Source organism: Pocillopora damicornis, chromosome 5 (assembly GCF_964200805.1).
Source record: "Pocillopora damicornis chromosome 5, jaPocDami1.2, whole genome shotgun sequence".
Classification (NCBI taxonomy): domain Eukaryota; kingdom Metazoa; phylum Cnidaria; class Anthozoa; order Scleractinia; family Pocilloporidae; genus Pocillopora; species Pocillopora damicornis.
Genome location: NC_142674.1, coordinates 25,646,728 through 25,661,086, shown reverse-complemented (window position 1 = coordinate 25,661,086; position 14,359 = coordinate 25,646,728). Strand labels below are relative to the sequence as shown.

Genomic DNA, 14,359 nt, shown 5'->3' with positions numbered 1-14,359 from the left:
TGATTTGGCACATAATCGCTAACTCGTCCCAGTCGGCGTTTCCATAACGCGCGCGAGTAAGGTAGACCTATTCTTGTTCCCCTTCCCATGATCTCTTTCTTTCCCCTCCTCCCTCTTTCCCATTACCCTCGCACTACGTACTCTATAAAGACAAACCTTAAACCTCTACGGCAGCCATTGTTAGCTCTTGTCACGCAATCCTCTCAAAGATGACGTGATAACTTTACTTACAAACCATTAACTTATTTCGCAAAATATCAGGCATGTGCAGTGGCATTACGTTTGACCGGCCGCATCGATTTTCGCATACAGTTTTAAATAAGAAATCAGCCCTATTAGGAGTAATATGCGAGAGAATTGAAACCGTCCTAGAAATCTGTGAAAAGAAACAAGAGCAGTGAAAGGAAACTCTAGACTTACCAAGCACAAGGGTTACTTAGAACGGGTATCCTGTAAATTTATCATTTTGTTTTTCTCATTTTGAGCTTTCTTATGACATATACTCTGATTTACAACGCCGTAACTGACTGACATGTGTGACTGTTTATGACTGCTGTAAGACAACTTGACTCTGAAGCCTCAAAATAAACCACCTCTTTTTTTATTAATCTTCAAGACTAAAAAATTAATCAGGTACATGACGTTAGAGCTAAAATCTCATTGCTGTTATTACTGTTACAGACTATGCGAAATAACCTACTGATAAAATTCTTATTTTTCTCGAAAGCTGTGCCTCTATAGCTAATCAATGATAATCCTTGTGATCTCTTGAAAGTTTCTTGAATTCACTCGGTCGCCTAAAATTTTAGTAGAATATTATGAATTTGTGACAACGGAATAACAGATTGATCCACAAATCTCTGCTTATGGCACAACAAAAAGACGCACCCCCTGTGAGGCAAGAACTTTAGATGTGCGGCCCTTTACTATCAAGAATAAGTTGTCGGTCTTGTCCACGTCCTCGGTCCGCGTAGCTCTGGCGCGGACAGATATAATCGCGCAGTGGCCTTTAATGACACGTTTGGATGAAATTTGTGGGGTAATAATCAAACCCATTCGATCTTTCACGACTGTAACGTCAAAATACTCAGTGGCGCCAAAGTTGCAGATCTCAAAATGAACAAACGTGACTCGTCCTAAGGGAAGTGTATAATCATTACTGGCGTATCTTACTCTGAGCAGGGCCCTGGAGGGTTTGATCTTCTGGCGAGAAATTCTCTCAAAAGTGTTGCGGCCACGAGTGATACCACTGAGCCTGAGTTTGAATGGTTGGCTCGTGCGAGGCGTAAAACTTGCGGTGAAATGGACGTTGTCAGTTGTCTGCAACGTGACGTCAGTAATCCTAGCTCCTTCAGGGGTAATGAGTTCCAAGCGTAGGGAGCTTGTGTTGAGCCTCTCAGAACCAGCGACAGTGATGAGCATCTTGTTCAGTTTACCTTTAAGAAATACAGAATCACTTGTAATTAATTTGAAATCCAGAATGGGACGAGTTTTTTTGACCAATCACAGACCGAAATAAAATCCCGGATTACATTTGACACTTACTTAAAAATTGCCCTGATTATATGCGAAACTTACCTGTAACTGGATTGGAAATAGGCACTTCTGTTATCTGTCTCCTGCGTCCCCGCATTGGAATGATGAAATATACTCCGAAGTTGACATTCGTTTCACTGCTTGACTTAGCTTGAAACTCGTGTTCACCCGACACAACTAGGGTCCAGCCTCCTATCTTGGGGCGGTCGATCTGATAGACAGAGACCTGTGACAGACTAAGTTTTTCAGCTGAGATCACGATGTCATCGGGGTCTGTCAAGGTAATGCCTTGCCCTAAAAAAAGTTTAAAAGCAAGTATGCAAAAATTGATACAGTAAGTTTACAGATTATAAAAAAAGAAATAACTAAACAAAAAGATAAACAAGGGTGTTAGAAATAATAAATTGTGACACTCGAAGGTTAAAGAGGTAGGCAGCTAGCAACTTTGTTGATTTTAATATATTTCCATCGATTTCAGTTATTCAATTTAATCCTTCTTAATCTCCAAAAAACGAAGATATTAACTAAAAAAAAAGTCAAACGAAGCGAAAAAAAAAAGAAAAAGATTTCTTGCAAAGTTTCCTTGTGGCTGTTAGTTGACTATTTGGGAACTACCTCTCCTTTTGTAAAATATGATATGGAAATAGCATCTGTATCCATGAGCGGTTCGCCTGCAGTGCAGGCGTCTTATATAGGCGAGTAAACGCCAAGAAGCTAGCGAACGCATTTGCCCCCCCCCCCCTCCCCTCTCCTTCTTCTTGGCCGTCGCTCACCCCCTTGATACAAATTTCTCTCTCACCTAGCCTTTTCCTGATGTAAAAGTCAAAGATAGCAGCCTAAGATCACATTAAGCCTCACCCACTACAACATAGATATAATCAAAAAAATAAAAAGTACAGACCATTTGTTCCCTGGCGTGTGGTGCTTACTGTTATGGTCAATTTTTCAATGGATTCATCAACTGAAAATTTATATCGACGGGGTGTTGTATTTTTTACGCTTCGCTTCCTCTTGAGTCCTGGGCTTGAACCGATACTAAGAGTACTCGTCCCATCAAGCACACCCGCTGTCAGATTATTAAGCTTTTCCAGTTCTCCGTGTTTTCTAAGAGAAATAGTCTGACCTGAGGTACGCTCGGCGAGATCTTTGAAGGCTGGGTGGAGATGAGTGTAACAGAAACCTACACCAAACAATCGATAAATTCGTGACACTGGTCAACTAATCAATTGATCATTCGATAGATAAGTCAGACAGATTGACTAATCTGTCTGTCAGAAGTTTGTTAGTCAGCCTATCACTCAAATTGGTCAGTCAGACGCTCTATCAGTCTGCTAGTCTGTTGGTCTGTCAGTCTGTTGGACTGCTGGTCCTTTAGTCTGTAAGTCTGTCGTTCTTTCTATCTGTCACTTTGTCGGACTGTCGGTCTGTTGGTCTCTTAGTCTGTCGGTCTGTTAGTCTGTCAAACTGTAGGTCTGTAAATCTGTCAGTCTGCAAAAGACGAGACCTTATCCTCTCTACCGGTTTGTCAGTCAGACATACAGCCTGCTAAATAGTATGCGAACAAGAATGTAAATACTTTACAGATGATTAGATCTCTTACCTGTGGTAAGAAAATTAATTGTTACCCCTAACTGATCAGAGCTAGCTAGGAACTGAAGCTCGGCAATTTTTGCTTCTGATGCATCTTTTGGGCCCGCGTCCGTAAAGACGTACATAGGGGATCCCCATTCTGGCCATTGGTAGATTGCTTCCAGCATCCCTGTGAATGTATACTCCGGACAATCCCCACCACCGTTTGCTGTAAGAGCATTAATAGCTTTCACGAACTCACCAGCGTCGCTTTCCTCTTTGACTATGGTGGCCGATTTCACTGCAAAATATTGAAGTGCAAATTTGAATAGTTTGACTTCTTCTGGAATTGGCGAAGGGTCAGAATGATATCCCCCTCCCCACCACCCTTGTTTCCCTGTTCGTTTTCGATTACCTTTCAGAAGAACGATCAGTCATTGACAGTAAAGGGTAGTCTCATATCCAGATCTTTCACGGCCAAGCGGTACATTTCAGTTTCAGTTACACGTTAAGATCTGGGTATAAGATTAAATAAAGCCTTTAGGGCCGAATTGCATGGCACTCAAGCGTATTTTAGAGTAAAAAGGTTTTTAAATATTAATCGGGAGGCATGGAGAGAGCTTGAGTGCCTTGATTAGGCAGGCGGGACCATTGCTTGTGAGAGAAGCGAGGGGGGGGGGAGGGGGATGTAGGGATGAAGGGATGGAGGATTTGGTTTGACTCTCCCTTTAATTAGATGCTAATTGGCAGTCAATTGTCTATAGTTGTTCCCCTACCCTCCCTTTATACTCTGTTAGCAATGACTGATCTTCCCTCTCTTCACCCTGAAAACCATGCTGTGCCCCCAAAATCCTTCACACCTCCCCTTCCTAATTGAAAAAAGCAAACAAACTGACAAACATAATACAAAAATAAAAAGTTTTGTACGCACCAGGGTAGGGGTCGTTAAAAGGCGACAAAATGTATTTCTTCACACTGGAATTACGAGGATAATTTATGATGTCTATGGCGATATTTTTTGCTGCTTGAATTTCTTCACGCATGCTTCCGGTGTTATCAATGGCAAACATCAGTGACACGTCTCCTTGGACAGCCATGAAGCTATCAAATACCGAGGCGCCGAGTTGCCTCCGTAGATCTTGAAGGAAATTGCTTCCTTCCGTTTCAGGGGTGGTTTTGTTCCCTGAGGTGGTTCTCTTGCTTCGTCGCGGTGCCGACGACTTGGTGCTTAAAAGATACATGATCTTGCCCAGAACTTCGCGCGCATATTTGTAGCTCTTACTTCTTATCGCTCGCGCTAGGAGTCCTTTCAATTTATTGAAGGTTTCTTTCCTGAAACGGAATCCTGAAGCCTTTGCTTTAGCCACAGCCCGTTCAATGTCGTTGATGGCCTCGAGGAACTTGTTCGATGGTGATAAGCGCGGTTTGTAAGTCCTGCTTTCCTTTGTATAGGTAATTTCTTCTCGAGTAATGTTTTTCGTTGGAATGGTGAAATTTCGCATGGATTTAGTCCTCTTATTAAGTTCTCCTTTTAACATCTCTAGCAATTGCTCTGTGGGACTAATAATCCTTTTCGTCTTCTTCGGTGTAAGTATTTCCACGCTCCTCTGCGATCCGTGTGAGAAGCCCATCAAGGCATCGCGAGTGAACTGCAGCGATGTGGAGGAAACTGGCCCTACAAGTTCCTACAGCTAATAAGAAGACAAAAGCACTCGTTGCAGGAAGCGAAAGAGCTTCGCCCTTTATGATCATGATGTTCTCTTTGTGCTGCTCAAAACTTAAATCGTGAACCTTTTTTTGAGAGATTTTTATAGGCTAAATTTCAGTTAACTTGCTTGAGCATTTGAGGAACCAGTTTACGTGCTTACTTACCTCTGAGCATCTGAGGAACCAGTTTACGTGCTTCAGTTAAAGATTGTTATTTTTTTTTTTTTTTTGCTTTGTTTCGTTTTGTTTTTTTTCGAAAACCGATCGATGCCTTTGACTGATGCTTTGCTAGAGTGAATGGGCCCTAGATCCCATAGAGATCTATAGCATGTCTTTCGTTGATTCAAGGACACCAAGAGTACATAAGATATAGACATGTTGATGTTGTGTACAAATGGTTAACCGCCAAAGTCGTAAGCTAACCAGTTGAAACTAATGATGTCCAACTGTTCTGAGAATCCAAGGCTAACAGTGCCGACTCCTTTAGTATCTCGCGAACAGCCCGCTACTTTGCGAATGGCAGCGTTGAGTTCCAAATGGAAACTTAGATAATTTTCCAGGGCTTTCTGCTCTCACACCACTCAAATTTTGGTGATTTAACGTTCTTCTTTGAAAGAGGACAGTTGTGAGATGTACAGTGTACACATTTTAAAACGCACGTGCTGAGCGATTGATCCGACCAGAAGATGTCTTATTTTGCCATGACCTTGTTGCCGTCATCGTTGTGTCATGTTACGTCTTCCGTGTTTTCTTCGAAGTTTTATTGTACCCATGACTTTACAAATTCACGTACAGGTAAAATCTTGAAAGTGTTCGAAAGGAGATGTTTTAATCGTGCAATATCAAATAACAACCAAACGAATTGGAGATGAACAAATGGTAGATATTTACCAAACTGCGAGGCAGCCAGGTGATTTCCTTGCCAGGTATTCTCTGGGATGTCACGCAAAGCTTTTGTATGGCAAGTATTGTGTTACATCCTGCCGCCTGAACCCACAATATCTCCCGATTAAAAACTCGCTTCACGGAAAATTTGTGACTTTTTTTTTCTAGCTCGTTTTCCAAATGCTTATGTATGTATACGACGTTTGATCACACTGAGAACTGGGTCTAAGGCACAAGAACATCGATTAGATGAGGGTAAAAAATGAAAACAATACAAAACAAAACAAATATTTTTAATCTCAGCCATGGAAGAGGACTTGGACGATTTACGCGTTCTAGGATAGTGTCGTGATCTTGCCTAGATTCCGGCCAGCAGTTATCACAGGCCACCATATACAAAAATTGGGCAGCTAATAATTGTTCACTTGCATGTGATTTGGTTTCCTTAGTTTAGTTCTGTTCCATGTGCTTTGTAATGAACTTGTGAGTTCTTACGCCTCCTGTACTTGACCGAGAACCACAGCATAGGGTAAAATGGCTCAATTGGCTTCAAACTATTCGTCATGTACCTTATTTACACCACATAAAATCTATGAACTTACGTATCAGCTACGGTGGAATCAATGTTCTGTTTCAGCGTAAACTACGTGTAGCAGGCACGTTCGACTATCCATTAGTGCTTCCTTGTTTTGATGGCCATTTTAAGAAAATTCATTCTCAAATTACGGGATGAGTTCTCGTGACACCTGTGTTACTTTGCTTCAGCCTGCTTCCTTCTCTCAAATTTGATGCTTACAGCTGGCTGTAGTCCAAAATCCAATTTTAGAATATTTTATATACATTCTTTTTTTAAATATTGTTATCATTGCCATCATTATCATCAGTATTGTTATTATTGTTTTTAGTAATACTACTATTTTTTTTCCAAGCTTCGAAACGCGACATACATACGAACATCAAAAACAAAATCAAATTATCCTTAAAAGCCTTGGCTACATGGGTATAAACAATACAACTAATGCCCGAAATCTTTGCACAGGAAACTAAACACCTTCAGCCAAACCTATTATTTTACTGTTATGCCTCAAATGATATGATTAAATTATGTACTGAGAAAGCACACTGCCAGTAATGCAATGCGTACCAGTAACCTCTTTAATACCATCCCCACGGATGAGGATAACCAAAGAAATTTAATTCCCAATAAATTTCGACTGAAACAAACTTACTAGCAAGCGTTCTTCTCAACCTGATAAACGTTTTTATTACAGTAATTATCCTTCGAGTACTTTGATTTACAATGTAACAAAAAAAGTAGCGTATAGTTTTCGATCTAACGAGTAAGTCTTTATTTTTGTCTCTCCAATTTAGCTTTTTATGTACTGTCGCTACAAAAATAACCCTGGCCGCTTGACATTGAAAGTCATTTGTCACGTGTTTGGACCCGGGTTTCTAAAATTCGGCCGCCGCTTGTTGCTTCCAGCCGTGGAGGACTGGAACTTAACTTGTGGTATGTGATGCCTAGTTGAGATTGAAAAGAGTCCAGGTTTTCGCGCGGTCAGCTTTATCTGTGACAGGGGTTTATCTTCTGGTTGAAGGAGAACTGAAAAAAAAAATCATAAACATATAAATAACAAAAATAGGGATTAGAAAGATGAGTCAAGCTAGAAAAACTAAAGTCTATCGTTCAACTATAATACACAGCTTAAATGTTAAATAGCAAGCATCATGGACACATTGTCAACTGAATGAGGGTTATGTGGAATGGTTGTAGCTTTGCCTTCTCTCGCTAACCACAATTCGCTGCCTAGTTTGTTGCCCTTCCCCTCGTTCAAGGTATTTTGTTTCATTTTGAGATTCATTATTAGCTCCTAGTGATATTTTCCGCAGATTTGATTCGCTGTTGCGATTTCCCTGCTTTTCGGCCAGCGACATACTCTTGTGAAGCGCTCCAGACACTGACTAAAAGTAATTTGTACTCTGTGCCACTATATGCTTAAACAGTGGATAGCATTGAAGGCGCGCTCTGATGGGGGACTCTGAGTGGCTACTCAAACTCCGAAAAAAGAGAGCAAAGCGGGGTCCGTATAAAAACGACCAGGCGCCAATATTCCCCGGTACCGCTTGAGCAAGGGCGGTCAGTAAATAGTGTGTTATATGGCATTTGCACTAAACTTGTTTATTTTTAATTTTTCGGCTTTCGAGAGCCAAAATACACGGCTCAAGACCATTTTCACCGGAAAGGTTCGTATGCCAAAATCCTGGCCAAGCAAGAACCAATCAGAACACTCGGATTTACCTCAAGAATGCCTTACCATATAAAAATAAATAATAACAATAATTTATAGACTTATATTGCGCAATTATCAATGTAAGAATTTTCAATTGCGCATTACAATTAAATGTTAAAAATTCAATCCTTCATAGATACATTCAACCCTACATAGATACAAATAAAATTAATAACCTCCGACACAATCTAACCTCGCTCCAGAAGATCCTTACTCAGCTGCACTCCGTGCATATGGCAAAGTTCCACGACATCATTATACTCCTTCATGGTCATCTTTCGGTAGCGATCCACCATCTCCCCCACCCTACCCCCTAGGGTGGATGGAGCCACAGACACTTTTTCTGGCGCAGTTCTCTTTTTCTGTTTGGCTTTTTCTTTTTCTTTCCGTTTTTGTTGTTTTTTCATGCGTCTGTCTTTTATCTGAAATACCACAAAAAAAAGGTTACATTGTGCCTCTGTATGGTGGCTGAGGGCTGCCAATGAAGAAAAAAGTTCTTTACTTTAAATTTTATGTCACTTTATTTTCCATCATACATCTGGACTTCAATGAACCGTTTTCGCGTACATAAAAAGCGACGGATCTCTCAGTATCTCAAAGCGCCGCGCTCAAACAGTGTGCTTCGTGCGCCACTGTTATCGTTATTATCCAGGAACTCCATACTTTTTCTCACAAACCGAACGGTAACGGCAAAGAATGCCACAACAGCAATACCTTGTGCCAATGTTTTCATTGCACAAATAGAAGGGTATTATGACCAAGAGTATAACTAAATCGCCACTTTAGTAGAGGCATACTGATGACGTTTTCTGAGGGTCTCAATGAGGTGATGGCTTTTATGGCTAATGGTTAACATCTTTCCGTTGTTTCCACTAGAAATGTTTTTTACGGTTACCTTTTTTTACGACTAACGGTTAAAATTTGTAAATTTTTACGCCTAGCGACTAAATTTTGTGGCCGTTTTACTGCTATCGGTTAACCCCATTGAGGACCTCTTTTCTATCTATGGGATAGAACGAAAGACAAAATTGAAGAATTCGCAAGACAATAATATGTCAAACACGGTAAACTTTCCCTTTCTGTATGACAGAAAGCACTGAGAATGGTCATCACCCCCGCAATGCATCCTGGTGGAGCGTGACCCTATAAGTTTAGTTCGCATAATTAGATACATGTAAGTCTTTTATATTGGATAACAAGATTCATCGTCGACTTCTCCATCATTTGAGGGCAATAAACAATAACCAGACTAACAAGGATTAATAATATGATCAAGTAAGAGCAATTTTTAATTAAGTGCCAAAATTAGTCCGGAATGCCTTGTTTTTGCTTTACTTCGCTTTGTGATTGGTCCAGAAAACTCACGCCACTCTCTCAACCAATTAGCTGCAAAACTAAAAACCGAACACGACTTGGTCGCCCGCGTTTTCCCGCGCTTTAGGCAGTCGCATTGTTTTTAACCTTGAGCTTTCATTGGCTCTTTAAGGTATTTTCCTTCTTCTTCTGATTGGCTATTATTTTCACTGATTTTGTTCAGATCACATGGTTTTCAGGGGGAATCATTAGTCGTCGTTAACAAATTATAAAGGGAGGACTATGAAAAAAGAAGGATACTGAGGGTAGGGGTCGGGTCATTTTTACCGAGACACAACCAGAATCCTCAGACACCCGCCACCTCCCCTCCCCTCCCTTCCAGGAGACGAGTCCCATACCTCATCTTGAGTCAACTGGTCCACTTTCTCTGATAACTGAACAGGTGGTATCTCCAACAGGGTGGGTGATAAGCTCTCAATACTTCCACTACTTGTGGGTGATACAGGCCGAGAGCGCCGCAACTGGGGATCAGACCCTGGCCGCTGTGCCATAAAGGCCACTGGTTGTACAGGAGCAGATGAAGGGGTTAAGGGTCTCTGTGGTGATGATGAGGGTCTTTTTTGAGGGGTGGCTCGTGGTGAGGGTGGTCTTTGAGGTGATGGAGGTCTTTGTGTTCCAGTGCCAGACCATTTTTCGTTAGTGGGGTCATAAGCAGGTTCAGGCTCCTCAAAAATGGTTTCAGGTCTTTTGGAAGTTTTAGTGTTAGCAGTTTGGACAATCTCTGCCGCTTGTTTAGTGACCCTTCAAAAGAAATGAAGGTTAAAAATTAATGCACCCAATTTGCCAGTTCATGCCATTATCTCATCTAAATCAAGGCTGTGTAAGGTTATATTTTTATTCTATTATATTTATATTAGTTATATTTATTATATTTTTATTATATTTATTGTTCTTTATTCCTTTCTTTTTTCTTTTTTTTTGCTGTTGTGGAGCCTATGTCACCCAACACCTACGTTTTTGGAATTTTGTTCATGTACCTGTGAAATTCAGTGTTGTAACTGACCAGTAACAAGTCACTTTGAGGCCATGTCAACTTGCTGACCCCAATATACCACACCACATATAGATAACTAATGGTGTCAGCCAGTTGGTTTTGGCAAGTTGACATGTCCGCAAAGTGGCCAGGTACTGACCACTGCTTTCTTAGTCTAACTTCTAATACTTGTGTGCTGGGGGACATTCAATGACTTCCAGCCTCTTGACATAAAAGCTTTACACATTAATTTTAGAAGTTCAAAGAACATTGTAATATTTGAATATTTGATTTGGTATGATCTGACTGACTGGCCTTATTGAAAAAAACACATAATACCCAGCTATAACCCAACCCTTTAACTCCCAAGATCTGATGCATAATTCTCCCTTCTAGCTTCTACACATTTCGTTGTAATTTAGTTAAGAGAATTTGGTGTTAGATCACGATAACAACCTCTACCTGATAAGTTTGAGTATTCTCATTACCTGTTTGCTGGATAATGTTATTGGATATTATTGGGAGAAGTCTCATGTTAATCACTAATGGGAGTGAAAGGGTTAATCACATGCAAACCCAAAACCAATTGTGACTTTGTCACTGGTATTGGCCTAAGCTGGCAGCCAGTTACCTCATTCAAAGTGTTTATTTCTTAGTTCTCATTTCCCCTTCTGATATTGTTCTTTGTTTTCATTGGCTATTGCATCTTTGATTTTGTTTGTACAAAACTGTAAATGTCCAATATAAGAGCACTCAAACAAAGCCAAACAGGACAAACCCAAAAAATTGTAACAGCCCTGGATATGAGCGACAAAAAGTATTTCAGATTTGCAAATTGAAACAGAATATTGTACATGTATGCCCACCTCTCCTCCAGATACGACTGTCTACCAACTGCCAGTTCTCTGTAGTCTAATGCATCACTGTTATCTCTGTCCAGAGCCAATATCAAATCCTCCAAATCAACATCTGTTAGTGGAATCCGCCATGATCGGATAATGTTCCTGAACTCCTGCCGTGACACCACCCAGTTCTTGTCTTTGTCAGCTTGAGCAAACAGATCCAACAGGCGCATCCTTTTGCGATCTAAGTATTTTTGAATGATAGCTAAGGCAGCTGGGGAGGGATGGTGAATGGTAGGTACCCCCCTGTCTTCACCAGTTACTGTTGTGTCCTCTTCAGTCTCTGGGGGAGGAGTAGGAGCCTGGTGAGTAACAAAATGAAAATTTAATACAAGAACATAAATGCGTTATTACACTGGCATGAGCCTCAAAGGTAACTGATAAAAGGACTTGTGGAAGCTTTAAAATCAGTAAAAGCTGTTTCATAGTATGAACCCACTGTGCCAGTAATTATGGTAGATCCATGATATTAAAAACAATAATCATGCATCAACACAATAGTTGAAAAAACTGACACAAAATTTCTAATTTTGTTGGTGGTATAAGTGGGGGAGGGGTGATTGACCTCCACAGCCATCCTTTGTTAAAACTTGTATTGAAAATTTGGAGCTCAGCCCAGCCCTGTTTCTACATTTCCTTTAATTCTCTGAGAAATGGTAGAAGTATAGGTAATAACATGATTTCTCTTGCAATTTGGTGTTAATAAGCAGAAGTAAAGTTTTCATAGACAACAAAATTGTACAAGCTGGTGGGGCAAGTTTAATTTTTAGTCTTTGAAAAATTTACAAGTGCTTTTCAACAAATTGCTAGAGAAATCATGTTATTACTTGTTTACATGTATAATGTATCTGAAAAAACATCACGGAAAGCCAAGAAACATGAGGAGGTGGTTGTGTGAGCATAATCTTCATCATTATTAGCCTTTCTGCTCACACTATTACAAGTAGATAACAACTTGTAAGAGCTCAGAATATCCTTGGAGATCTTGTCAAGAATAAAAATATGCTTAAAGATCTTGGCAGGAATATGAAAGATTCTTGAAGATCTTGATGAGGAAATAAAAGATCCTTGAAGAACTTGACAGGAATATGAAAGGTAATTGAAAATCGATCTCAAAAAGAATTTAGAGGTAGAGGATCCTCAAAGATTTCTCAGAGATCTTTAACCCTTTAAATCCCAAGATCTCAGTAATAATTCTCCTTACTGTCTGCCATACAGTTCTTATGATGTTAGTTTTGAGAATTTGGCATTGAATCAACTTATAATCCCCTTATTGATATATTTCTTTATTCTTGTCACTTGCCTGCTTGATATTGTATTGATATTGTAAAGAGAAATTATGTCTTGGTCACTTAAGAGAGTTACTCGGATTAGCATCTCAATAGGATCCTCAAAGGTCATTATGAAAATCTTTGAGGATCTACAACATAGGAAGATCCTTCAAATATTTTCACCAAGAGTAAACAGAATGAATTTTTCATAGATTCCATAATCTTATGTCTGGGCTGCTCCAGAAAAGATGTTTTATCAGAGAAACTGATCTGTTGCATGTTTTTGAATGAATTATCAGCCCTAACAATGTTGCTTAAACAAACTTTCTTTTTTCTCACATTAAATTTCTGTGCCTGAGGCTCGACCCACATCCTTATGGCATGTGTTGACTTATTCAGTTTTTGTTCTTAGTAACTCAACAAGGAAAGCTCTCACATGATTTACAACATATTCTTAAACCCCTCAACTCCCAGGAGTGATTAACAAATTACTTCTCCCTATAATATCCAAACATTATCCAGCAAACAGGTCATGAGAATATTCAAACTTATCTGGTTGAAGTTGTTATCTCGATGACACCAAACTCTCCTAACTTATTTACAAAGAAATGAGTAGCAGCTAGAGGGGAGAATTAAAAATCAGATCGTGGGAGTTAAAGGGTTAAGTAACACACCTTTTTGATTGTAATCTCAGGTTTTCCTTTCAACAGTATTCTTTTCAAAACTCTTCTTTCAAGTTCAGTTTTACCAGTCTTGTTTTTAAGCCAGTCTTGTCTGAGCCCACAGTTGTTTAAAATTTCCCTGGTCTTTTTCCGTTCCTGCAACTGCTTCTTGTATCTTTCAACTTGCCGAGCGAATATGTCATCTTCAGAATCTTGATAAACATTCTTGTCTGAATGGTTTAATAGTCAAAGTAAACTAATCTTGCGGGGAAAAAAACTTTCTTATTTTTAGTAATACAGTAATAATTAAGATAATGATATGTTTTGTAAATTCAATGAATCATCAGTGTGAACAAAAAGTATGCCATAGCTTCTTCATCTGAGCTAAGTAAAGCCGACTGGGTTGATTTCAGAGATTTAGCTTTAACACTTTACTGGTTTTTATAAAATTCAATTACTCCATAAAGTAATCGACAGACTAGAGCGGATTGGCAAGACTGGCTGGTTCAGATATTTTCCCATATAAACAATCCTACCTGGTTGATGGGATGAACTTTGAAGGCGAATCGTAACTTGACCATTTCAACTCAGATTTCAAGGGAACACACTAAGATTTTTACCTTAATATAGCACGCAGTAATAATCGTTCGCCTGATCAGACACTTACAATGAGGGACCCGTTACTTATCTACAGTCTTTTCTTAAAAACCGTGTTCATCGAGTTCGTAGAAAATTTAATTGCCTTCCTTGAACTTTTTCAAAAAGAAGCACGCATGCATGCACATGTACAGATAATGTTTTTAAAAGCTTCTTTAAAGAAATGATGCATTTATGTGCGTAAGACTGACCAAATATCCTGTATCATCCATGTCCTTACCTTTATCTTCTGCTGTCACATTCACTTCTCTAGCCGCACATTTTATGCTGGGCACAATTATAACTCGTCTTCTACTCAACTCCGACGATTCGCCCCATTTCCTAACGTTGTCACGGAATTTCTTTGAAGGTAAGAGATTTCGAACCTTTGGCGGTTTAATTCCATGCTCTTCGTATTGTTCGGAACCTGTTGCTTTCATAATCATTGGCTACGATACATAGATAACATAAATAAAAGTGCTCCAGGCCCTAAACCTAGACAGTCTTTAAGTCAATGTTGTCCGCCATCTTGGAAACTTTGTGAGTAACTGTT

General features: G+C 39.7%; 2 protein-coding genes across 4 annotated transcripts; both read right to left on the bottom strand.

The window, feature by feature from the left end:
• Positions 1–585: 585 nt before the first annotated feature.
• Positions 586–5,497, bottom strand: LOC149046164 (von Willebrand factor A domain-containing protein 7-like). Of its 2 annotated transcripts, XM_089208348.1 has the most exons (6): positions 4,978–5,473; positions 4,037–4,796; positions 3,137–3,406; positions 2,438–2,716; positions 1,579–1,830; positions 586–1,436 (listed from the first exon to the last, which is right to left on the bottom strand). In XM_089208348.1, exons 2-6 carry the CDS (start codon positions 4,734–4,736, stop codon positions 865–867), a joined length of 2,073 nt encoding a protein of 690 aa, XP_089064474.1. In that variant the 5' UTR covers positions 4,737–4,796; positions 4,978–5,473; the 3' UTR covers positions 586–864. The 2 variants fall into 2 exon arrangements, with proteins under 2 accessions (XP_089064474.1, XP_089064473.1); XM_089208347.1 differs by having other exon boundaries at positions 4,037–5,497.
• A 474-nt stretch (positions 5,498–5,971) lies between these two features.
• Positions 5,972–14,359, bottom strand: LOC149046163 (uncharacterized). Of its 2 annotated transcripts, none has more exons than XM_089208349.1 (6): positions 14,048–14,359; positions 13,183–13,400; positions 11,202–11,539; positions 9,701–10,103; positions 8,182–8,410; positions 5,972–7,300 (listed from the first exon to the last, which is right to left on the bottom strand). In XM_089208349.1, the coding sequence occupies exons 1-6, from the start codon at positions 14,250–14,252 to the stop codon at positions 7,128–7,130; spliced, it is 1,566 nt and encodes a 521-aa protein (XP_089064475.1). In that variant the 5' UTR covers positions 14,253–14,359; the 3' UTR covers positions 5,972–7,127. The 2 variants fall into 2 exon arrangements, with proteins under 2 accessions (XP_089064475.1, XP_089064476.1); XM_089208350.1 differs by having other exon boundaries at positions 7,061–7,300; positions 8,165–8,410.

Excerpts from the sequence above, each read along its gene's own strand:
- LOC149046164 (XM_089208347.1), bottom strand. The coding sequence starts at position 4,736 with ATGGGCTTCTCACACGGATCGCAGAGGAGCGTGGAAATACTTACACCG. Across the intron at positions 1,831-2,437 it reads CACACGCCAGGGAACAAATG|GGCAAGGCATTACCTTGACA; the intron begins GTCTGTACTTTT and ends AACTTTTTTTAG. Across the intron at positions 1,437-1,578 it reads TATTTCCAATCCAGTTACAG|GTAAACTGAACAAGATGCTC; the intron begins GTAAGTTTCGCA and ends TATTTCTTAAAG.
- LOC149046163 (XM_089208349.1), bottom strand. The coding sequence starts at position 14,252 with ATGATTATGAAAGCAACAGGTTCCGAACAATACGAAGAGCATGGAATT. Across the intron at positions 11,540-13,182 it reads CTGAGATTACAATCAAAAAG|GCTCCTACTCCTCCCCCAGA; the intron begins GTGTGTTACTTA and ends GTTACTCACCAG. Across the intron at positions 8,411-9,700 it reads ACCAGTTGACTCAAGATGAG|ATAAAAGACAGACGCATGAA; the intron begins GTATGGGACTCG and ends GTGGTATTTCAG.